This window comes from Peromyscus californicus, unplaced genomic scaffold (genome assembly GCF_007827085.1).
Source record: "Peromyscus californicus insignis strain IS unplaced genomic scaffold, ASM782708v3 Scaffold_3__1_contigs__length_106647218, whole genome shotgun sequence".
NCBI classification, from domain to species: Eukaryota; Metazoa; Chordata; class Mammalia; order Rodentia; family Cricetidae; genus Peromyscus; species Peromyscus californicus.
The window spans coordinates 46,205,811-46,231,074 of NW_026294551.1; the positions used below are offsets into that span (position 1 = coordinate 46,205,811).

The 25,264-nt window shown below is 41.1% G+C and overlaps 1 protein-coding gene across 1 annotated transcript in view; it reads left to right on the forward strand.

Moving 5' to 3' along the window:
• Cpd (carboxypeptidase D) overlaps nt 1-25,264 on the forward strand; it is a 68,849-nt gene that overhangs the window by 31,312 nt on the left and 12,273 nt on the right. Inside the window, exons 6-17 of the mRNA XM_052755982.1 lie at nt 550-741; nt 3,379-3,546; nt 6,698-6,807; nt 13,595-13,700; nt 14,146-14,288; nt 15,117-15,286; nt 17,146-17,469; nt 19,428-19,623; nt 22,386-22,521; nt 23,055-23,186; nt 23,949-24,044; nt 24,148-24,212. Coding sequence (XP_052611942.1) covers nt 550-741; nt 3,379-3,546; nt 6,698-6,807; nt 13,595-13,700; nt 14,146-14,288; nt 15,117-15,286; nt 17,146-17,469; nt 19,428-19,623; nt 22,386-22,521; nt 23,055-23,186; nt 23,949-24,044; nt 24,148-24,212 — 1,838 coding nt within the window. The remainder of the gene's footprint in view (nt 1-549; nt 742-3,378; nt 3,547-6,697; nt 6,808-13,594; nt 13,701-14,145; nt 14,289-15,116; nt 15,287-17,145; nt 17,470-19,427; nt 19,624-22,385; nt 22,522-23,054; nt 23,187-23,948; nt 24,045-24,147; nt 24,213-25,264) is intronic.

Genomic DNA, 25,264 nt, shown 5'->3' on the forward strand with positions numbered 1-25,264 from the left:
TATTTGCATGATATTAGTGTGTTCATAGATTGGATTCATTCAGCTGAGTTCAGTTTGGCATGTGGATATATATGTATGCATATTAGAAAGACATATCTCTCTCTCTCTATATATATATATATATATATGTGTGTGTGTGTGTGTGTGTGTGTGTGTGTGCGCGCGTGCGCGTGCATGCCTGTGCCTACTCAAACATATATTCTGGTAAGGAAGCTACAATATGTTTATGTAGATTTTTCTTGATGTTGACTATACATATTTACTTAATATTTTAGCTTATGGTTTTTATATATATTATGGAAAAAACAGACTTCGCCGGGCGGTGGTGGCGCATGCCTTTAATCCCAGCACTCGGGAGGCAGAGGCAGGTGGATCTCTGTGAGTTCGAGGCCAGCCTGGGCTACCAAGTGAGTTCCAGGAAAAGGCGCAAAGCTACACAGAGAAACCCTGTCTCAAAAAAAAAAAAAAAAAAACCAAACAAACAAAAAAAACAGACTTCATGTTAACTGAAGAGGAAAAAAAGGCTTCCATGTAATTATTTGTTTTCAGGGGAACCAGAATTTAAGTATATTGGAAATATGCATGGAAACGAAGTGGTTGGAAGAGAACTGCTATTAAACCTCATCGAATACCTTTGCAAGAACTTTGGAACAGACCCTGAAGTAACAGATTTGGTTCGCAGCACTAGAATTCACCTTATGCCATCCATGAATCCTGATGGGTATGAAAAGTCCCAGGAAGGTAAAGCAGAGCTGACTATTAAAGCCTCCCTCATCTGTTGACTGTTGTATAGCATGGTTATTCTGGAATAGAGAAGATATTGAAGTTTTTTGTTTTTATGATTTGTGAGTGGTTTTAGCTTTTATGTACTTAGAAAATAGGGCAGACTTTTCATTATGTGATGAAGCATATGTATAGAATGTGTGTGTGGTATATGTACACTAGTACGTGTGTGGAAGGCAGAGGTTGATGTTGGGTTCTTATTCAATTGCTCTACTCCTTATTTTCGAGAACCTGGAATCTGATTCAGATCAACTTGCTAGTCAGTGAGCTCCAGGGATCTACCTAACTCTGCCCCCTAGCGTTGGAGTTGCAGATGCAACTAGCTTTTTAATGTGGGTGTCCAGGGTCGTAACAGGTATTCATTTCAGCCCTTAATCAAGATGTGGGTTTCTTGTTTGGTTTTGCATTTCTGTAGTGGGTATTTGTCTTCATCAAGGTTCTCTAGAGGAACAGAACTGATAGAGATGAGTGTGTGTGTGTGTGTGTGTGTGTGTGTGTGTGTGTGTGTGTGTGTGTGTATGTGTGTGTAAAACCATAAAAAGGGCTTAGTCAGATTGACTTATATGATTAGAAGCTGGGTAGTTCAACAATAATCATGTACATTGGAGAACCAGAGAACTTGGTAGCTGTTCAGAACAAGAAGCTGGAAGCCTTAAACCAAGTAACCAATGATTCAGTCCAAGGCTGAAGCCCTGGCAGCTGCCTGGAGTCCCTGATGCGAGTTGCTGTTAAAAGTCTTGAAGCCAGAGTCAGATCCATGGGTGCCTGCAGCAGAAGTGAATGCACTTGCTCAGGAAGAACGGAGCTGGCAGCTGCTAGCTGGCTTCCTCCTTCATGGGTTTTGTTCTTTCTGGGTCCCCCAGCCTACTGGACGGTCCACACACGTTCAGGGCCAGTCCTATTCATCATACTGTCCCATGTATGTAAAACACCCTTGAAGGCACACCCCACAGTACACTTTGCTAGTCTTGTAGGTGTCTCAATCCAGTCAAGTTGACAAGCAAGATTAACCATCATTTATTTAAAAAAATGGAAGACTTTTATAAATTGTTTCATTTTTAACCGTTCTTATTAAATTATTATATTTGTAACCTTACTTTATCCTTGGAAAATCAAACGAGATAGTATTTGAAACCAGCAGCTCCCATACTCATCCATGTTCCATGCCTGCTAAGTTAGTGCTTTTCCTTTGCCTGCCTCCCCAGGCAAGCCCATCTCTCCTGAGGCAATGCTGAGAGGGCTGGGAGGACAGGTTTACTCAGGCCGCCTTCTGCAGAACCCCAGAAGAGTAAGACTCCATCTTTTCCCAACTCAGGACTCCATAGGAAACTTTTAAATATTTTTTCCCTTAAAAGTCTGATAATTTTCATCTAGAATGAATTGATAGAGGGTAGCTTAACAGGGAAAATTTAAATGTATTTATATAGAGAAACATAAGATTCATATAAGTCTCAAGGGAGAACTAAGCAGTTGACGTTTATATACACCTAAGCTAGGGGCTTGGGTCTGGTTGGGTGGAGGTGGTTATGGGCTGTGGAAGGTTGAGGAGAGAATGTTCACAGCCAGCAAGGGTGGTTTTGTCAGGCAGCTAAGGTCTGCCAGGTGACAGCTGTCTGTGGTCACCTCTGGCCAGGTGTCAGACCCCAGTCTCTTCTGTGTAAGGGAATGGCTCTCCTAGGCACGAAGTGGGTGGTATCAGGGAGGAAGGCTTTTGTGTAAAAGGACAGCTTTGCAAAGCTGCTCTTTCTCTGTAGTCTCTCCAGAGCCAACCTGAAGGGTGGCCAGCCATCTGTTTGGACATGATCCTTTACTCTCCACAGCTGCTCCTAGCAGCGTTTCCTGTGAATGGAACAGGCCCCGCAGTGTGGATGTGCAGACAGGAGGGCTAGCTCCCACTGCACTGACATGGCTCTCACACAGACAGGCTCTGGTTGATCTTAGCATTCTGAGGTTCTTGCTCCTCACAGTTGCCAGCATCACAGATCCACACACACACACCTCCAGCCCTTCTGAAAGGGAGAGCCGGGTACCACTGGAGCCCTGTTAGCTCTTCCTCACTTGCAGTTCTTCTCATTATAATGACAGCAACGGGGCTCTTGCTCGTGTAAGAATCTCCACAGCTAAGCTTGAGTTGAACCTTTTCCCTTTATCGGGTGAAATATCCCGATACAATGCTCTCTACTGATGGTACCTTCTTGTGCCCACGTTAATGTCAGCATCCACAGTTTTCTTTTTGTTGGTCTGGTTTTGGTGATGAAGTCCCACCAACTCAAGGGGTTGCTTATGCCGTTGTGTGTTTATTATTAACACTTGAGCAAAGCTTTAGTATCATTTGCGTAATTTGGATTTTTTTCCTTTCAAAGGATGAGCAGAGGACAAATGCTAAAGAGTAATGATTTTACCTCTTTGCTTTAAAGATCTAGAAGAGAGATTTAAAAAAAAATATACAATGTAAAAAAAAAAAGATACATTTTGCTCACAGTGGGATTGGTAGCAATGGGCCTGATGTGCTTACACTTTAAGATGGCTGAAGTTGTGTGTGTGGCATTAACATGTAATAAAACATGTCTTAAATTTTAATCCTTTGTCCTGCAGGAGACTCAATAAGTGTAGTTGGCAGAAACAACAGCAACAACTTTGACCTAAATCGAAATTTCCCAGACCAGTTTGTTCCAATCACAGATCCTACTCAGCCAGAGACCATCGCAGTGATGAGCTGGGTGAAGGCCTATCCATTTGTGCTGTCGGCCAATCTGCATGGAGGTATGGCAGCTCCGTATGGACTAAGTAGCTCTGTTGAGAGCATTTGAAAATTCTGCTGAAATTCTATCTGCTTAGAGTCCTAGGCTAGCTTCAAGTGAGTATCCTATACTGCTTCTGTGACAGAGAACAGTTAAAACCTTCCTCCTTGCTCTCTAGGTCAGTGAGCTGGCTGTTCCCTCCCCACACACGCTTTCTTTCTTTCCTTTGTGGTGGTTGTTATTTTAGACAGGTCCTCACCAAGTACCCAGGCAGGCCTGGGGCTCACTGTGCAGACTGTGTTGGCCTCGCACAGCGAACCTCCTCCTGCCTCTGCCTCCATGGTGCTGGGATTACAGGCAAACAGCAAGCTCAGCTTCTCCTCATCTTTCTTCCACTTTTTTCTCTCATTTTTCATTTTCATGCTATTTATTATTGTGTATGTATAGTGTGTTTGTGTGTGAGTGTGTGTGTGTGTGTGTGTGTGTGCATGCTATGGCATGTGTGTGGAGGTCAGACGACACCTTTCAGAAGTCAGTTCTCTCCTTCCACTGGATTTGAGGATCTAATTCAGGTTGTGGATTTGCCCACAAGTGCTTTTCTCCCACTAAGCCATCTCCCTCTCCCTCTCCCTCTTCTCCCCCTTCCCAACATCCTACCTTACCCTTTCTTGCTCTTTTTTTCTCCTATCACCTGCTCCCCTTTCTCTAATAGTTCTTCAAGGGCTTCATGTTTATTTGTTTTTTGTTTTTGGTTTTTTTTTTTGGTTTTTTCGAGACAGGGTTTCTCTGTGTAGCTTTGCGCCTTTTCCTGGAACTCACTTGGTAGCCCAGGCTGGCCTCGAACTCACAGAGATCCGCCTGGCTCTGCCTCCCGAGTGCTGGGATTAAAGGCGTGCGCCACCACCGCCCGGCCCATGTTTATTTGTTATCCTGTTAATTAGGTACCATGCATGTTGTCGTCATAAAAACCAAGCACCAGCAGATCCAAATGTTCAGTCTTGCTCTCTCCTAAAGTCTCATAAACTCTTTTATGTAAGTATAGGTTTTGATGTTCTCCTGTCTTCCACTGTACACTCTGTCTCTCTCTCTGTGTCTGTCTGTCTGTCTCTCTCTGTCTCTGTCTCTGTCTCTCTCTCTGTATGTATATACACACATATACTATAGCTACTTAACTGCAGCATAATGACTTCATTCTCATTGAGGGTTTGGGACTATATATTGTCAATATGATTCATCAGGAGTGAGTCAGTTGAACAGAAAAGGTCAGTATTAGGAAAAATACCATAGGTCTGTATCTGAGCTGGTAGAGTACCTGCCTAGCATCATGAAGCCCTGGAGTCCATGAACAGCACCCCATAAATCTGGCATGATGGCATATGCCTATAATCCCAGCACTCAGGAAAAAGAAGCAGGAGGAGGAATTCAAGATCCTTCTCAGCTACATAGCTAGTTCAAAGCATCCTGGGATACATGAGAACTTGTCTCAAAACAAAACAAAACATCACAATGTCCAGCTAGAGTTATGTGAATAAGAGTGAGGTATCAGGCCAGAGAGATGGCCCAGCAGATATGGGCACATGCCAGGTTCCATCCCTGAAGCCACATAGTGGAAGGTAAGAACCTACTCCAGCAAATTGCTTTCTGACTTCGATACATGCGTGCTGGTGCAGTAGAAAGCATAATGAGTGGACATATGAGAACAGTATGACAAGCTGGAAACTAAAGGATCAATCCTTTGACACATGTAGCTCAAAGCTTTTCCCCAGACCCACCTTTACTACTTTCCTCCAGTGGAAAGCATGAGGGGCGTCAACAGCCTTTTTGTGCTTGAAAGCATCACTGTCTTTATCTTGAGTCAGATGGTACAACTCCAGTGGAATAAGTAGACTATAAGAAAGTTTTAGAATTTTTCTGTGTGGATCAGGCTGGCCCTGCTATCCATAAGTTGCTTAACCTGTTTTAGATTCCATGTCCAAAATAAGGGATGACTTAGTTGGACCTTAAGGGTCTGTTCTTATTTTAAAATTCCATGGCCTTTAAAATGTGTTACTGAAAAAGTATCAAAATTTACTCAGTTTTTATGATCTCAAATTTCATCAAAGTACTTTACACATTCACTAAAATCCAGTGTGAAGCTCCACAGCTTCAGAATGACTGTTCTAGCCATTTTAGAAGTTCACTGACTTGGGTAGACTTTGGGCCCACTTAATTTCACCATGTGATTTTTTTTTCTTTTTTTTTTGGTTTTTTCGAGACAGGGTTTCTCTGTGTAGCTTTGCTTTCCTGGATCTCGCTCTGTAGACCAGGCTGGCCTTTCCTGGATCTCGCTCTGTAGACCAGGCTGGCCTCGAACTCACAGAGATCCGCCTGCCTCTGCCTCCCGAGTGCTGGGATTAAAGGCGTGCGCCACCACTGCCCGGCCCATGTGATATTTTTTAATTGCAAGTTCTTTAAGACCTATTTAGTTAAGAGAGCCTTTTGATTCTGTGCGTGGGTATTATTTCCCCACTTGCTCACTTTGATTTTCACTAGAAGAAGTGTGGGGGTTTTTGTTGTTGCTGTTGTTTGTGTTTTTCTTTTTGATAGGCCTGGGGATTGGTCCCAAGGCCTTGTGCAGGCTAGACAAGCCCTCTGTCATGGAGCTACATCTCTAGTCTTTATTTTTCTTTTATATTAAGATAAATGGCCTTGATAAATTTTGTGGCTCTCCCTTCTGTCTTACTTTTTCTGTTGCTGTGGTAAAACACTCTGACAAACTCTACCTACGGGAGAAGGGGTTTATCTCAGCTCACAGTTCCAGGGTCCAGTCCATCCTGGCGGGGAAGTCTTGGCAGCAGAAGTTTGAGGCATCTTCTCGTTTAGGAAATGGAGAATGAGCAGTGCTTGAGCTCAGCTAGCTTCCTCTGCAGTAGAGCCAGAAGAACAGTGCTGCTTTTGGGTGGGTCTTCCTGCTACAATGAACATAATCTAGGTAATTCTTAAAGTATTCCTAGAGTCTAACCTAGTCTAAATAATGCTTCACAGGTGTGGAAGAAGCTTGCCGATGATTGGTTCCAGATCCTGTCAAGGTCACAATCAGTACCACCCGGTTCTGACTATACTTTGAAAAGCTTGTTTGTGTTACTGATTTATTTTAGAACAGTTAATGGTGCCTTTTCCTGTTTCCCTTGTAGGTTCTTTGGTGGTTAACTATCCTTTTGATGATAATGAACAAGGAGTGGCTATATACAGTAAATCACCAGATGATGCCGTGTTTCAGCAAATAGCGCTTTCTTATTCCAAGGTAGGTTTGTGTTTGAACAGCTGATGCTGGAAAGTTAATTCAGTAAAAACTACCTTAAAATAAAGCATTCGTAGCCAGGTGGTGGTGGTGCACACCTTTAATCCCATCATTTGGGAGGCAGAGGCAGGTGGATCTCTGTGAGTTCCAAGACAGCCTGATCTACAGAGTGAGTTCCAGGACAATGAGGGCTACACAGAGAAAACCCAAATTATTAATAATAATAAATTAAAAAAATGAAACATTCAGGTCAGGTACTCTCATAGCTAAAGATACCCATAGCTCTTTGCTTTTTTTTCTTCTTTTCCTCTTGTTCCTGTTTCTCATCTCATTTTTGAACATTGATGTCTCTTTCTCCATTAGCTTTTAAACTCATGCCATGTATTTTCATCTGTGGTTTTTTTTTTTTGCTTGTTTTTTTCCTCCTTCTATTTATTCTTTGTGTCTTTCACAACATACATCTCCATCCCATTCAATTCCCCGACTTTTCATATTCACCCTCTGCCCATGAAACCTCCCCCCAAAATAAAATTTAAGAGAAAAGGAAAAGAGAGAGAGAGCAGCTCAGTCTCGTCCTGGAAGCTATAGTGTGACACAGAGAGTCATGCAGTAAACCCTTTTATCCATAGATCTTGCAATTGTTCATTCATCTATGGTTTTTAATTTAGTACCTGGAACATAAATGATATTAGCTTATTTCATTTTATACATATTTATTTTAAGCCCAGTAAAGTAGGTTAAAGCAGGAGAATTGATGAGTTTCATTTCTACAACTAAATCTTGTTTTCGTAAGTTAAATTTTATTGCCATATTGCCAGAACCATACGTTACAAATAGGCTATGGTTGCTTTCTCTTTGAACATTTGAAAACAGGTCAGTCTAATTACCATACTAACAAAGGAGAAAACCTGTAACCATCTCAATAGATGAAAAGAGTTGAATACTTGTAACAGAGACCTTTAGGTCTGTAAAGTCTACAGTTTGACTCTCTGGCTCCCTGTGTAAATACTGCCAATTGGCCATAGTGGTGCATGCCTGAATCCCAGCCCTTGGGAGGTTGATGATGAGGCAGAAGGATCTTGAATTAGAAGACACCCTGGGTAGACAGCAAGTTCCAAGTCAGTGTGGGCTATGAGACCTTGGCTCAAAAGACAAAACAAAATCACCAGCGACTCATTTAAGGTAAAGTTTTACCACAATGTAAAATGGGTAAACAGAAGATTCTGTTTTCTAAACTTCCTATAATGAGCACGATTACTTTTCCAATTAAAAATACTAAGATAGTGACTGGGAAAGCTGCACAGTTAGTAACAAGCATGATGACCTGTGTTCAGATCCCCGGCACCCACATAGAAAGTGGGGCGCAGAGGCACATCTATATCCCCAGCTTGGGGAAGGTAGACAGGAAGACTCCTGGAACTCCCTGGCTAGCCTCAATGAATCCACGAACTCCAAGCTCAAAAAATAGGGTGGAGAATGATTGGAGAGGACACTCCTTAATCTCTGTTCTCCACACACACTGGTATGATGAATTTCACTGACATTTTTTTTTGTTTGTTTGTTTTGTTTTGTTTTTCGAGACAGGGTTTCTCTGTGTAGCTTTGCGCCTTTCCTGGGACTCGCTTGGTAGCCCAGGCTGGCCTCGAACTCACAGAGATCCGCCTGGCTCTGCCTCCCGAGTGCTGGGATTAAAGGCGTGCGCCACCACCGCCCGGCATTCACTGACATTTTTAACTGTATACACTTCCACCAAACACAAAAGTGTCAAGGGGTGTGTGTGTGTGTGTGTGTGTGTGTGTGTGTGTATGTATATGTGAAATTTAATTTAAAAATGGTTCTAAAAAATACTATGTTGGGATTTGAGTAGTAGGTACAGCAGTTTCCAATTTTGGTCTACTGATTGTGATTTTATTGGTTATGGATCATAAAGGTTATTACTGCAACTCTGCTCTCTGATTACAACCTTTGATCATTCCACCTACATACTCCTTCCCTCTCTGCAAATGGACCTTGTGAGATTCATATTCAGAGTTGCTAATAAAAGAATGCAGCTGTTGATTTTACCTTAAAGAATTGTTACCTTTTATTTGGGTGTGGCATATCTGGGGGGACATGCATACAGTAAGAAGAATGAATATTTTACCATCTATCAAAAATCAAAATTAACTGATCAGATTTTTTCACATATTCCCATCATACTCTGCACTCGTTCACCATGACTTAATATATTTTGTTGTTGTTGTTTTGAGACAGGGTTTCTCTGTGTAACAGCCCTGGCTGTCTTGGAACTCACTTTGTAGACCAGGCTATCTTCAAATTCACAGAGATCCATCTGCCTCTGCCTTCCTAGTGTTAGGATTAAAGGCGTGTGCCACCACTGCCTGCCCCAACAATTCTTTACCTTAGTTTTATTTCCTTAGACTATTAAACTTTTTTTGTTTATCTTTCTCCCTAGCCTAGCCCTATAGCCATATTTTTCAGTGATATTCCTAAGGATCTTGCACATCCTTTTGACATACCTGCTTTCCCAATATCTAGTCCTCAGTAGTTAGCACTGTCTTCGTTTGGTTTCTGTAGCTGTGATAAAGCCCATGACCAAAAGCAACTTATGGAGGAAAAGCTTGATTTGGCTTGCATATCCTGGGTCACAGTCCATTGAGGAAGCCAAGACAGGACTCAAGGCAGGCAGGAACCTGGAGGTTGGAGCTAAAGTAGAAGCCATGGGGAAATGGTGCTTACTGGCTTGCTCCTCATGGATTTCTCAGTCTGCTTTCTTAGAGCAACTCAGACCACCTGCTCACAGTGTGGCACTACCCACAGTAGTCTGGACACTCCTACTTCAGTCATTAACAACAACAACAGAATGCCCTATAAACTTGTCTACAGGCAATCTGCTTGAGGCATGGTCTCAACTGGAGTTCCTCTTCGCAGACATGTCTGTCTATATTTATGTTGAGTTGACAAAAAAACAACCAGCACAACCACCAACTTTTTCCTCCATCCCATTATTACAAATATTACCCAGAAGAGCCACACAGCTATGTGATTGTGGCAGTCTGCTACAGTCAGCCTTCACTCACTAAGCATAGCTGAGCCCTCAGAACTGGGTGGTAATGTTTGACATTTTGCTCCTTGGCCCCCCAACTCATTTCCCACTGTGGTGATTGTAAGCCTTTCTTCTGACTCCACTTATTCTCAGTAGGTGACTTTGCATTGAACAAAAGTAGAACTGCATAAACTGGCGTGAGGTCATCCAGATTCAGTCTTCGCAGCCATCATTTACTTGTGTCCTACCTGTCCTTCTTGACCCACTGCATCCTGCCTTGTCTCTGGAGTCTATGTCTGCCTTCCACCGTCAGTGGGGAAGGTGGTCATTAAAGTCCTCTGTCTTTGTTCACAGCCTCCTTTTCCTTGGCCAGTAAGCAACTTCGGTAAAAGTAAGGGTTTACATAAACCTTAGTAAACACCCGCAAAGCTATCTCCCTGGAATTTCATCTTCATGCTTCCGAATTTCTCCAGTATGAATAGTCTTGGTAGGTTTCTGAGTGACCAAAGACAGTGATGGCTGTATAGTAGTCATCCTCTAAATATTTCTCCTCATTTGGTACAAGCCAACTTTATAATTACCAAAATTCTACCCATAGTACTATGAAAGATCTTGAAAATGCAAGTAACTGAGTTAAAAACAACAGGGCTGGAAAGATGGCTTAGCAGGCAAAGGTGCTGGCTGTGAAATCTGGTGACCTAAGTTCAGTTCCTGGGATGAACCCACATGGTGGAAGGAGAGAACCAACTTCCACAAGGTGTTCTCTCACCTCTTATATACATGCAAATAAAGAACTGTAAAACAATAATAAGTGTGACTTGTCATGCGCCCATCCCACTTTGCCTCATCAGGAGGGCTAGGCAGTGAGGAAGAGCTGATTAACCTGTAGAAGAAGACAAGTTGTAGAGAATGGGGTGGAGAGGTACAGAACAGTGAAGTGCAGACTAAGGATGGAGTCCAAGATACTAAACAAGTAGTGGGGCAAATGACAGCACTGAGATTCTGAGAACAGATTTCAAAAGGCTCCAGTGAAGGCTCCAGTTCTGCCAGGTGGTGGTGGCAGCAGCACACACCTTTAATCCTAGCCCTAGGGAGGCAGGGGTAGGTGGATCTCTGTTAGTTTGAGGCCAGCCTGGTCTACAAAGTGAGTTCCAGGACAACCAGGGCTATAGAGACACCCTCTTTCAAACAAACAGACAGACAGACAGACAGACAGGCAGAAGGCTCCAACATGATCTAAAGGGATAGACACTTAAAAGGACAGGTTGGGTAAAGGGGAGTCTTGAAACTCATAACTTCTGGAGGAGAAAGAAATGAAAGGTGCCTTCTGGCAGTTCATTCAAGAGCAAGAAAAAGAGGAAAGTGTAGGGTTGTATGAGACAGAAAAGTACTTCTAAAACCCAAAGCCTCTCCAGGGAAGGCACAAAGCTACACAGAGAAACCCTGTTTCGGGAAAAAAAAAAAAAAAAAAAAAAAAAAAAAAAAAAATAATAATAATAAAATAAAATAAAATAAAATAAACCCAAAGCCTTATAACTTCACGCTTCCCAGCAGGGTGAACAAATAAAGCCACCTCACTCAAGTGTTGGGCTTTGCTAGACTGACAGAAAAGGTTACAATCAAGCTAGGAATCATGTAAAAGAACCACATAATATAAAAATGAACAGAGAGCGCCGGGCGGTGGTGGCGCACGCCTTTAATCCCAGCACTCGGGTGGCAGAGGCAGGCGGATCTCTGTGAATTCGAGGCCAGCCTGGGCTACCAAGTGAGTTCCAGGAAAGGCGCAAAGCTACACAGAGAAACCCTGTCTCAAAAAACCAAAAAAAAAAAAAAAAAAAAAAAAAAAATGAACAGAGAGATATTCACAGAGAAATTCCTAAAAATTAGGAACTGAATTGTCACGCATATAAACCAGAAAACCTTCTTACTCCAAAAGGCAATCAGCAGAAGAGAGTCGTAAGTTGGCACCCCAGAGAAATTAAGTGTGACCCAGATGTGTGCTGAGCATGCGAAGCAACGTCTTCAATTGAAAACGAGTGAGGGAGAGGGAGTAGTAGGACCCATAGCATACAGTTTCCTAATCTTTCTGTCATTTATACTTCCAGTGTCTACCCAGTAAACAAAGTTCACAAAGATTTATTCCTAGTTTTCTCTCTTAAGTTTTAGCTCCTATATTGAGATTTATGATCTTTTAATTAATTGGAGGTATGGTGTGAGGAAGGAAGGGTTATGGATTCAGTCTTTTGCATGTGGATATTCAATGTCTCCATGCCGTCTGTGAAAGATTAGTCCTTGCCTGTTGAAGTGTTTTGGTGTCCTTGTAAAGTATCAGTGGTCAGAATACACTTCCTCAAGCCATTCAGGTATCACATACCACCTTTACTGGCTCCTAACAGCGCTGAGAGTGAATCAATATGGTGGCAGTTACTGCCTAGAACAGTGGTGTCCAGAGTGTGGTTTATACTAGATGATCTGAGAAGATGCAGGAAGAATGCTAGAAATCTATTTAGATTTCTTTACAGTGTCCTTTAACATTTATGAATGTTTGCAATATACATATTGGTCCAATAGTAGAACAGTACATCTCTATAGTATAATCTGATGAGTAGGTAGACATGGATAGACATTGATGGAGTCAGAGGGATAGCGGATCATGGTGGCAACCTTCAGCAGAAAACCAGAAAGCAAAGTATGGCTGGGTGTGGTGATGGATGCACACCTTTAATCCCAGCACTTGGGAGGAAGCAGGATCTCCAGGGTCTACACAGAGAGTTCCAGGACAGTCAGTTCTACACAGTAAGACCCACACTAAAAAAAGCATATGTACAGTTATTACAGTGATCTAAAATAATGGTTTTTATATGAGTGTGGTGGGATCATATGCCTTTAATGGGCATAGTAAGTTTCTGTTAGGAGCTTGTTTATATATTTTAAAGTTAAATGGCTAATTCTCAAGGTGATAGGAAAATTTCACCATTTTTTGTCCTTCTTTTCTATTGACAAAGAGGGAGATGCAGCTTTGGCCATCTTGTAGAGTTGCATTTCTTCAGGAAACTTCTTCCCCAGTCAAAGACCTCTTCTCTCCTCTGGATTCCTGTAGCATTTATTTGTGCCCTCACGGAACTGTCAATGATTGCACACATACTTCATGCCAGATGCCAGGCTACATACATACTCAAGACACCAACACAAAAATTGTTTCCAGGAGTGTTGTCCTAAAAGAAGAAAAATGGCTGCAGAAATGGCAATAAATAAATAAATAAAAATAAGAAAAAAATACCAGTTTCCCCACTCCGTACTGGAATGTTGACTGGCTTGGTCTTGTGTAGACAGATGTTGACACACCAAGCTCTTAATTTTAATTAATTATTTTTCCTTATTACTGTATGTGAATGTATGTTGTGCCGCAGGAGAAAGAGGTTGCCTGCCATGGCAATGTGTGGAGGTCAGAGGACAACTCTGGAGTCAATGTGGATTCCAGGGGTCAAACTCAGGTCTCCAGGCTTGTGCAGCAAATATCTTTACCAACTGAATCACTTCAGTGCCCTTTGATTTTTATTTAAAAAAAAAAAAACAAAACTCACACAGTCAAAATTCAACTGACAGAATACTATACATTGAAAAGTCTCAAACTTCCATATACCCCTTTTGGTAACCTTTTAAATTTTTCACTGTATCCATCCAGCAATTTTTTTTTAATTTAGATGCAAACAAATAGTAGTAAACATTTTTTTTCTTTTTCAGGAAAATTCCCAGATGTTTCAAGGAACACCTTGCAAGGATAAAAGTATCCTTAATGAGTATTTTCCTCATGGGATAACAAATGGAGCTAGTTGGTATAACGTCCCAGGTAAAGATCAAGGCCTTACAACTTGGGTTTTCTAGTCCCCTGGATGGTGCTGCTTGTTAATGACCTTTTTCAATTTTGAGAAAGAACTGTTGTTTTTTTATAAAATGCTCAAATGATTTAAGACACTGCAGTAACCTTTTCAACTGTTTGGCGTTTAGTGCTCTTTGAGCTCTGCATAGACACACTGCATTATAGCCTGACCAGGGTCTCGATTTTTATCTCCAAACCAATATCGGTCTTTTATGTGCTAGTGGGAAGGCCGTGCAGTACAATGAGTTCTTAATGAAAACACAGCATCAAAGAGCTCTCCCATGAGTTAATACTGTTCTTCAGTCACTGTAGGGACAAGATAATTTGGCTTTTTACTAGTAATGAGTCTTACCTTGTAGAGTCTAAACTATTTCAAATGTATTCCCAGTGATGTATTTTAATTCCATGTCTTTAGGTGGTATGCAGGACTGGAACTATTTACAGACAAATTGCTTTGAAGTAACTATCGAACTAGGTTGTGTAAAATACCCATTTGAAAATGAACTGCCAAAGTACTGGGAGCAAAATCGAAGATCTCTAATTCAGTTTATGAAACAGGTAACTACTCAGAACAAACATGATTCCTTCCAAGACCAAGATGAGCTTTATGTACATGTAGCTTTTCTGTAGTGAAGTTAGAGAATGTTTTTAAAACATTCTTATGTGTATGGGTGTCTGCATATATGTATGTGTACCACATGTGTACAGTGTCCATGGAGGCCATGTGGGTGCTGGCAAGCAAATCCAAGTCCTCTGCAAGAGATGCAAGTGTTCTTTAACCACAGAGCCATCTCTCCAGCCCCAGAATATATCTTTTCTAATTCTAATTGTTTTAGTATATTTGCTCTGCTGAGTCATCTGTGTAGCCCCTAGGCATCTATTTCCTAAAAATAAGTATATTCTCCTGTATAGCATCTCTAAATGCTATTTTCTCACCTAAGAAAATTATACCAATTCTCTAATATTACATAATATCTGGTCTATATTCAAATTTCTATGTGCCCTACATGTAATCTTATAGATATATTTACAAGCAGGATATAGTATATTTGATTGTGGTATCTCCTTATCTCTTTTAATTTAGAACATTCTTCCTTTTTAAAGCAGTCTATTTGAAACAGGCCTGGCGTGTTTTCTTTTGCAGCATCCTATATTCTGAAGTAGTCATAATGTCCTAAAATTTAAAGTGTTGTTATGTTCTTCACATGGTCTCTGCTTTCAGAAGCAAAAGTATGTTTTAATGAACATTTGCATTTAGCTTTACTCGGAACCCCAAGGTCCTGGTAGCTCCTTTGTTTGCATTATTAGCAATCTGTTATTTTTGATATGTGCTCCCAAAGGAATTAGATGATCATTCAAAATCTGGTATTCTTCTTCTTTCTCCAGGTTCATCAGGGTGTCAAAGGATTTGTCCTTGATGCCACAGATGGTAGGGGCATATTAAATGCTACCCTCAGTGTTGCTGAAATTAATCACCCAGTGACTACTTACAAAGCTGGAGATTACTGGCGCCTCTTGGTCCCAGGAACTTACAAGATCACAGCATCTGCTCGAGGGTAAGTGGTGACTGCTTTCAGATTCGGGCCTTGGGAATAAGACAAACATGGCTCCCTTCTAGAAGGTTATTTCCAGAAAGTCCCAGAGAGCCTGGAACGTGGAGTTTAATGCAGAGAGATTTAGAGCTAGTCTCACTACTGAGTATCTGCTGCCTATGGCCCTGCACCATCAAATAGTCTCTGAAGTCATGTGCCTGCCTCTGCTCTGATCACCTGCCCTCTCCCTGTGATTTCCCTCAGTCAGTAGTAATTCTGGGATGTACTTGTTGGAAGAAGCAGGGGAAAAGGCAAATACTCTTGTTCTGCTGAGTTAGTTCATGCTGCCCACAGGGAACACAATTCTGTATTTGTTCCCTTTTATAGCTTTTCCAAGCTCTCACATGCATTCATTTTTCTGTGGTACATTGCTTCAGTGAAAATTTCTGCTGATTGCAAGCTCTGAGTAAGGCCATTTTCCTCTTAAGGGCTTGTTTGTCTTTTTATCTGTCTGTCTATCTGAAAGATAGAGTCTCATGTAGCTCAGGCTGACCCCTAAACTCCTAGTCCTCTCAAGTGCATCCCTAACTAGATTTATTTATTAAAAAGAAGAAAATGAGCCTCTGGTAGAAAACTCAAACAACCTGATTTTCTTTATAGTCCTTTACAAGTGACCTAGAATTGTGAACATTTACTTACTCTGAATCTTCTCTTTTCTTGTTTTGAGGCAGGAGCTGGTGTAGTCTAGGTTGGGCTTTAAACATCCTATGTAGTGGAGGCTGGCCTTGCATTTCTGGTCCTCCTGCCTTTCCCCCTGGAGTGCTGAGGGTACAGGCTTATCACCACACTCAGCTAGTTTTCTTTGTTCTTGATTTAATGAGGCTAGGCACTACCACAGAACATTCCCCTCTCCTTTCTAGCCAACATATTTGTGAAGCTAGTTTGACTATCCATTGGAGGAAAGCTAAATCCGTGGAGACAGAGTTTTAGTACCTTTTTTCCCCACAAAGAATAGAGCCTTTAAATATCTAGTGGCTCACAAACAGGTCAGAAGCCCACACTATTGCATTACAAGGTTCTTCTGTTTTCTTCTACTTGAGCAGAATATTAGAGAAACTAGAGCACCAGGGTGTCTGAAAAGCAGGCAGAGTCATCTTTGGAAGAGAATGTCCTAAGTTGCTACCTCAGACTTTTCCACCCACATACTTTAAAGGCTGTTGAGTGTATTCAGACCCAGAGCCACTGGATATCTTAATAAGCTCAAACTTCCATTTGAAATTATATTTTAATTTTTTATTATTTTAAGTGTGTGAATATTTTGCCTGCATATATGTCTGTGCATGTCTGTTGCCCACAACAGCCAAAAGAGGGTGTTGGATCCCCTAGAACTGGAGTTGCTGGTGATTGTGAGCGGCCATGTGTGTCCTGGGATTTGCACCCAGGTCCTCTGGAAGAGTAGTCAGTGAGTGAGTGCTCTTAACCACTGAAATCCTCTTTTTTCTTTTTTATTGTTTTTATGTTTGTTTGTTAGTTTTGAGACAGGGTCTCTCTCCATAGCAGGGGCTGTCCTGGAACTCACTATAGCCACCAGGCTGTCCTTGATCATAGAGAACTGCCTCCCTCAGCTGGGATTAAAGTTGTATGCCACCACTCCCAACATGAAATCCTAATTGAAATCTTAGAAACACATTCATGTTATACTTTTACCTAGATTTGTTCTTTGGTAATTTTTTTTTAATAAGAAGTTTCCTCAAAGTTGAAAATTACTCTTTTGGGAACTGTATCACATTTATTCCTTGGACTCATGTATTCTCTACACATCTCTATTTCCCAGTGCTTGGATGCTGAGGAAATGTGAGTCTGATCTGTCTGCTTTATTACAGGTATAACCCCGTTACCAAGAGTGTGACCGTCAGGAGTGAAGGTGCTATTCAGGTCAACTTCACGCTCGTTCGATCTTCGACAGATGCAAACAATGAATCTAAGAAAGGAAAGGGGGATAGCACCAGCGCTGATGATGCCAGTGACCCGACTACTAAAGAGTTCGAAGCCTTAATTAAACACCTTTCTGCTGAGAATGGTTTGGAGGGCTTCATGCTAAGCTCGTCCTCAGACCTGGCTCTCTATCGATACCATTCATACAAAGACTTATCCGAGTTCCTCAGAGGACTTGTCATGAACTACCCACACATTACAAATCTTACCACGTGAGGATCACTTTGTTTTTCTTTCACTTTCCTTAAGCGGGTTCATTCATGTTTTGCCACATCCAGATGGATCTTAGACTTACTTAGGGTTAGAGTTGTATAGACCGAACCTTCTGAAAGTAAAGTTTCTCTTTCTAATGCTTCCTCTGACTGATTTCACACACTTGCCATGTTCCAGCTGCAGATTTATATTCTAACTAAATGTTGTTTAGCTTATTTTATTTTGAGGGCAGTGGGCACATTTTGGAACTCTGAGCTCATCTGCCAGGGATCATGTCTAAGACTTGTTGACTAGAAAAGAGGCTTAGCTGCTGTTGCTGCTGCACTCTGGTCTGTTCATAGTCTCTCAGATGACATTTTAAAGACATGTTGGATTGCGACGCTGGGAAAGGCCACAGTACTAGCTCATGTCAAACTGGTGATTGGGACAGCTTTTCCTTCCATTCTGGGGCTTCACTGCTCAGGTTCCCTGTGCCATCCTAGGTCTTCATGCCTTGTTACAGTTACTCCAGAGGTCCACGATCGATCGCTCAGGTTCCCTGTGTCATTATTCTAGGTCTTCATGCCTTGTTACAGTTACTCCAGAGCATCCAAGATGAGTTGCTCACTGTGCTTTGCCTGCTGTGGGGAAGATGTTTACCTTTTACCCCGGCTTATAAGCTGCCTTCTGCAGACCTAATGAGCAAAGCATCATGTAGCCTTTTACTTTTCACTTGTCTCATTGCATTGGTTCTTGGAATTTTGCCAGAAACTTTTGCTTCTTAAATTCTGATTTACAGTATAGATGTGGAGCAATGTTTAATTTGGCAGAACCAACTAACTTCCTTTATTGAACTGATTTTTTAGCATTTCTGCCTTGTTGGACATAAAGTCATCTACCATACTACCACCTGCAGTTTAGTCTCCCTACTTAAAATAAAACCCAAACTGAACAGTCTTCTGCTAGCTAACTTAACTCGTTTTTTTTGTTGTTGTTGTTGTTTTTTTTTTTTTTTTTTTTTGGTTTTTCGAGACAGGGTTTATCTGTGTAGCTTTGCGCCTTTCCTGGAACTCACTTGGTAGCCCAGGCTGGCCTCGAACTCACAGAGATCCGCCTGGCTCTGCCTCCCGAGTGCTGGGATTAAAGGCGTGCGCCACCACCGCCCGGCTTTTTAAAAGCCCTTTAATTCAACGGTTTTTGATTCAAGGTGCTTTTGAAAATTAGATATTGCCTTAAAATACAGCATGCCTGCCATTGTTAGGGACAGACTTTTTTAGGTGGTCTATCACCAGGCACTAAGTGTCATTGAATGGCATCATGAAAAGCAATGACTTTTATCCTATTACTGGTTTTCACTTTAGTGCTAATCCATTACTCCTGACCTGGCAAATCTTCTGTCACAGTAAAGAAAGCCAGACTTGAGCTCAAAACTCTTGTGAAAGTGGAAATTTGATCATTTATTTTGACTTTATGGTCTTAGCTTTTTTCTGTCAAACTAGTGTTGCATTTAATGTAAAGTGTGTTAACTGTGTTATTCATATAGATTAACTTAGATTTTAAAAAGAGACACCTACGTTTAGTATAGTTAAATATTTACATAAAAGAACTGAAGTGACAATCTGGGCAGTGGTGGCGCACGCCTTTAATCCCAGCGCTCGGGAGGCAGAGGCAGGCAGATCTGCTCCATATAGAAGACAGACGCCAGCTCGAGCAGTGTGGTGAGGCATGCGGACTTGAGTCTGCAGGGCTGCCCAGCAGGGTCATGGGCCCCACATCTGGCAATGTGGGACTTGGGTTTCACTTTCTTTGCTCAAGGAATACTGTTCCTCCTAAGGTTTTCTGACAGTGACTCACTCTTTAAAATACTTAAAGGGTTCTGTGTTTTGTTGTCTTCATCTGTTTCTGTTTTTAAAGTCCGTAAGTTAAGTTTCACATAACACTTGACTACTTGCTGACTTTTTGTTTCTGGCTCTAAAAGTTTGGGACAGAGTGCTGAGTATCGTCACATTTGGTCCCTCGAAATCTCCAATAAACCCAACATATCAGAACCTGAAGAACCGAAGATTCGTTTTGTTGCTGGTATCCATGGAAATGCTCCAGTTGGAACTGAACTGCTTTTGGCTCTGGCAGAATTTCTTTGCCTGAATTACAAAAAGAACCCAGTTGTTACCCAAGTAAGAGAATAGTCTGTTTTACCATACTTTAAAGACAAAAGCTCTGGGATCATTGTTATCAGGGCACCATTTAAAAATTTTTAATTTCTTACTAGATTACACAGAAGCAGTGTTAGTACATTGTGTTACTGTAAGAAAAAGAACAATCTTTGAATATCCTCACTGTTCATAGTGTCTTTCTAGTATATTTCTTTGTATATGTTGAGAGGCAAAGAAGAAAAAGTTCTAAAAGTTTGTCTTCAGTCCTGTATTCCTTGAAGCAGAGGCTTCCTTTTAGCCTTGCCCACAATTCTGTGTGTTCTAACTTGAGGAAATGCCATTCTCAGTTACTTCAAAATGAGCCACTATGTTGAAAAATAGAGTGAAAGATATAATTCTTTTTACCTTTTCATATAATATATAAAATTGTTGGGAATCTTGGCTGCAAGTAATTGTATACAAACTAATACAGCATTATCTAATTGAGCCATCTGTGGCTGTAGAAAAGAAAAGAAGTCTGTCCTAGGGGCTTAGGCATCTATGATTAAGAAGTCTTGCTTTGTGTTGTCTTAGGGAAAGGGGCAAGAACACTCAGTAATTAGCACTGCCTATATTGGATTTAGGGAAAGAGGGAAGAACTAATACTCTTTGAATATACACTGACTGTGCCAAGCACTATTGCCCAATACTACAGATATATTGTTATTCGGTCCTTATCCTTTCAAGGATGGGATTCTCTGTTCCATAAAAGTGGAGACTGAGGGAGAGGTATTTGTTAATTTACAAAACATCTGGAAGGCAGTAATTAAACCAACATATAAAGTCTCTTGTTTGTGTTCTTTTTCTTATAATTAAAAACAAACGAACACCAAGTGTATCTTGCTATAAAGCCCATGCAGTACTGCCATACTGTACCACTCTCCCACAAGAGACTGGGAAAGAACTGGTGTCTTGATCAGGATTAGAAGCAACCTGTGTGCCTAGGTGAGATCAGACTTAATAAAAAAATTATTTTAGCATCTCCAGCAAAGGAAATTCCATCAACAGCTTCTTACAGGTTGCCCAAGTGTCTCCCAGAGACTTGTTTGTTCATACTATATATGAGATAGTATAAGATAGTGAAACCTCTGACTGCATATTAGAATACCTCAGAGCCTTAAAAATACCAGGGCTTGGACTTCATCCCCAGAAGGCATCAATATTTCTTCTATAACTCCTTAGGCTTCCCTTCCCCCTGCCACACAAAACGTGTCACAGCTTTCGGCTGTTTGTTTATTTGTTGGAGACAGTTTTACTATATGGCCAAGGTTGGCTTTGAACTTGCTATATAGCCCAAGTTGGCTTCAAATGCATAACACTCCCACCTCTACTTCTGAAGCTCTAGGGTTTAGGCATGTACACTCACACACTACAGATTAAACTCAGGACCTTGTACATGTCAGGCACATGCTCTACCACTGAGTTATACCCCAGCCCAGGCTGTTCTTATATATAGCTAAACTTGTACCTACTGGTCTTAGGGTAATAAGAGACCATATAACAAAAAAAAAAAAAAAAAAAAAAAAAAAAAAAAAAAAAAAAAAAAAAAGAAAAAAAGAAAGGAAGAAAGAAAATAAAGAGAGAGACCATATCATAGGTAAAATACCTTAACAAGAATCACAAAGCTTTTGAAGCCATTCTGGGATACAGTAGAACCTGCCAAAAGAGAAACAAGGTGACAGGATCCAGAGATTCTATTGAGTAGGTCTGTGATGAAGTGTAAATTATCTTAGAATATCCCAAAGGCAGAGATTTAAAAGCAAGTGAGTTAAAGGGTCTCGCATATTTTCAGGAAGAAAGGGTTTATTGTGCCTCTTGCTTTGAGGGCATAAGAGCCCATCATGATGGTGAAGACCTATAGTGTTCAGGAGCAGGAGGTGGCCAGTTACAGTGGGTCCAAAGTCAGGAAGCACAGACATGAAGTGGTCTGTTTGCTTCCTCCTTTTTATTCTGTCTGAGACCCTGGTCCATAGGATGGTACCACACTGAGGGTGGGTCCACAGCTAAACTTCTCTAAAAATACCCCCATAGGCATGTCCAGAGGTGTGTTCTTGGAATGAGTCTAAATCTAGTCAAAATGACAGTCAAGATTAAGTGTTGCACTATTAGAAATACGCAGGGTGAAGCACCTTAGAAATTATTTCAGGTCACATGTATAGGTATTACATGTGTATTACTGCCTATGGAACATCTGGAGGAGAAATTATAGCAAGGCAGATAACCTAGCTTGGGTTTTGGGACATGCTGTTTTCAACTCTCTTTGTCTGAAAAGGCATTGGTATTTTCAGATTTTACATTCCCACTTTTTATCCAGAAAAGAGTCCCACCATTATTATTAAGTCAGTGATCAGCAATTGTTTTCTATGAAGGCCAGATAGTATATATTTAAGCTTTGCAGGAGCAGACATCCTGTGGCTACTCAGTTCCATCATTATAACACACAAAATAATTAAACAGAAATGAATGGGCTTGGTTATTCCAGTAAAAACTTATACAGTGTAAAAAGCACCTGGGGTGCTTCTGTGACCCCTATTTGTCACCAAGAGGAACATTAATTATACAGTGTTGTCTCATTTTTTTTATTTATTTGAAGCAAATGAGAATTGTATTTTACATTTTAGTTTCTTTTAGTGTTCTGCCTTTTAAAAACACTATTTAAAGTGAACAATAAAGACTGTGTGGAGGGGGAAGTCCATGTCAGTTCCACATAGAGCTAATGAACTCTTGATTTCTTTTCATTTTAGTTGGTTGACAGGACTAGAATTGTGATTGTGCCTTCTCTAAATCCAGATGGGCGAGAGCGCGCACAGGAGAAAGAGTGTACCTCAAAGACCGGGCAAGCAAATGCCCGTGGCAAAGACCTGGACACGGACTTCACAAGTAGGACTGTATTTGAGGATGTTGAAGGACTTTGGGGATAACTCTTTCTGTACTAGGAGACTGATCAACCCCATTTTGTAGATGAGGAATGGGGTGGTACTTGTCTAGGTTATGAGTGTGAAGTATAAATCAATACAGACTTCCAGAAAATACTTTGAACTTTTTTTCCATGCACTTTGCAAAAGTAATTGAAGTTTTGTATTTTTTTTTTTTAAAAGAAACTTAGGATTATTGGGGTGTTCCAGTGCATATAGAGGTAGCAAAGGCCCTCTCTCTACCCTTCTGAATATGTGTATGTACACAGGATATTTGCATGTTATATATATATTACTAATGTGCACACATTATCTCAAACTATGCGCAACTCAGAATAACCTCCCTGTGAGAACATGTCTTTTTTGCTTGAGGCAGCACATGGAGAGATAATTACCTACAAGTTTTATAAGACAGAGTTATAACGGAATTCAAATAGAGTATTTCTTTATGCTTTCACTAAAATTTAGAACTTGATATTTAACTTTTCTCTTTTTTAGGTAATGCTTCCCAACCTGAGACCAAAGCCATCATTGAAAACTTGATTCAAAAACAGGATTTCAGCCTTTCCATTGCTTTAGACGGTGGTTCTGTGCTGGTCACATATCCCTATGACAAGCCAGTCCAGACAGGTATGCTGAGTATCAGTCCACACATGTCGTATTTAAGCCTTATAGGAAATTCCAAGTCACTAAGTAACATCCCTTCTAAACGTTTTTGAGTGAGCATTTGATTTGCTGTCTGCTCATATAATCAACCTTATACAATTGTCCATCCTGTACTTGAAGTGTTGGGGCAGGCTGGAGAAGGAAGGCCTGATGAAGGCCAAGCTCTATGAGTCCTATCTGTTCAGTGTGGTCTACACACAGGTTTTGAGGAAGCAGTGTTTGTAGAACTTTAGAATACCAAAAAGAATACGGCACAATGCCAGATGCTCAGGGGAACAGTCTAAGCTCTCCCTCCCATGTTTGACATAATGCCTACTGGGTTGTGCCTTGTGGTAAGCTAAACAGCTGCTTGTTGAATTTCCACCAGGTCACAGCATATGCAGACAGTTTGAGTAATTTTCAATGCATTTACAAGGGATATTGTTATTAGGCCCTAGTTGTCCGTAACTGAGGTACAATAAGCCAAAAGAGCGTATCTTAGTGTAGTAGCATGTTGTATAAATTCACCGTCAGTATTTTTTTAATGTGAGGAAGATGTTTGCTCCTAAGTATGATTATCTTGGACTAAACAAAACAATGTTGTTATTTATGGTAACTCCCCAGTAAACTTCAGTGGGGTGCAGGACTTACTAGAAAGAGAGGAAGAGGACTTGAATCCACAGTACTGAACTTGAACAAAAATCTTTTCAATTTCTCCACTGACTTTCAAATTTTTCTTCTTGGTAGTGGAAAACAAAGAAACTTTAAAGCATTTGGCGTCTCTTTATGCAAATAACCATCCATCGATGCACATGGGTCAGCCCAGTTGCCCAAATAAGTCAGGTAGGCATTCCCCCTACCCTGTGCTACTCATTTTGGTTGACTGCTTTTGGGAGAAGAGAGTCTTTCGGTCTTGTTGGTCATACATCTCCCAACGGTTTTATAGATGAGAACATTCCAGGAGGAGTGATGCGTGGAGCAGAGTGGCACAGTCACCTGGGCAGCATGAAGGTATGTTTCAGAGGACACAGAGTGGGCTCCGAATGATGGTCGCGGAGTGGCCAAGCAGGTCCTTCTTCTAAGACAGGGAAGTGATTGACGTCTGCCTCGTGACTTCTTTGACGTGCTTAAGCCTTAAATTAACCTGACAGTGATCTTCTATTGTAAACATTCTTAACTGTGTAATTTCATAACATTAGTTATGCCTACAGTTTGAACCACCACTACCAAGTCTACTTCCAGTTTTTTTCATTACTTCAAACTGAGTCTGTACCAGTTACATACACAGTGACTCCCTGTTCTCCCTTTCCACAGACCCTGGTAACCTCCACCTCTATGTCTAGGAATTTGCCCATTCTAAATATCTCATAAGAGGACTTACATGGTAATCCTTTGTGTCTAACTTCTTATATTAACATATTTTTTGAAGTTTATCCATTTCATAGCACATATCACATAACCTTTAGAACAAAATATAATTCTATTATACATAGCATATTGTGTTTATCAGTTTATGTGTTGATAGACATGGGCTTATAGTATCTTTAAGCCTGACTTTTCATTTGTTTGGGTAGAAAGCTAGGAATGGCATTGTTAGGTATTGTTTTGATTTCTTTTTTTTTTTTTTTTTTTTTTTTTTTGGTTTTTCAAGACAGGGTTTCTCTGTGTAGCTTTGCGCCTTTCCTGGAACTCACTTGGTAGCCCAGGCTGGCCTCGAACTCACAGAGATCCGCCTGGCTCTGCCTCCCGAGTGCTGGGATTAAAGGCGTGTGCCACCACCGCCCAGCTGATTCCATTTTTTTTTTTTTTTTTTTTGGTTTTTCGAGACAGGGTTTCTCTGTGTAGCTTTGAGCCTTTCCTGGAACTCGCTTTGGAGACCAGGCTGGCCTCGAACTCACAGAGATCCGCCTGGCTCTGCCTCCTGAGTGCTGGGATTAAAGGTGTGCGCCACCACCGCCCAGCTGATTCCATTTTTTAATGTTGGGAAGAACCACCAGCCCTTTCCATAGCATCTCTGCCATCTTACATCCTATCAGCAGTGTTCAAGGATTCCATCTTCATCT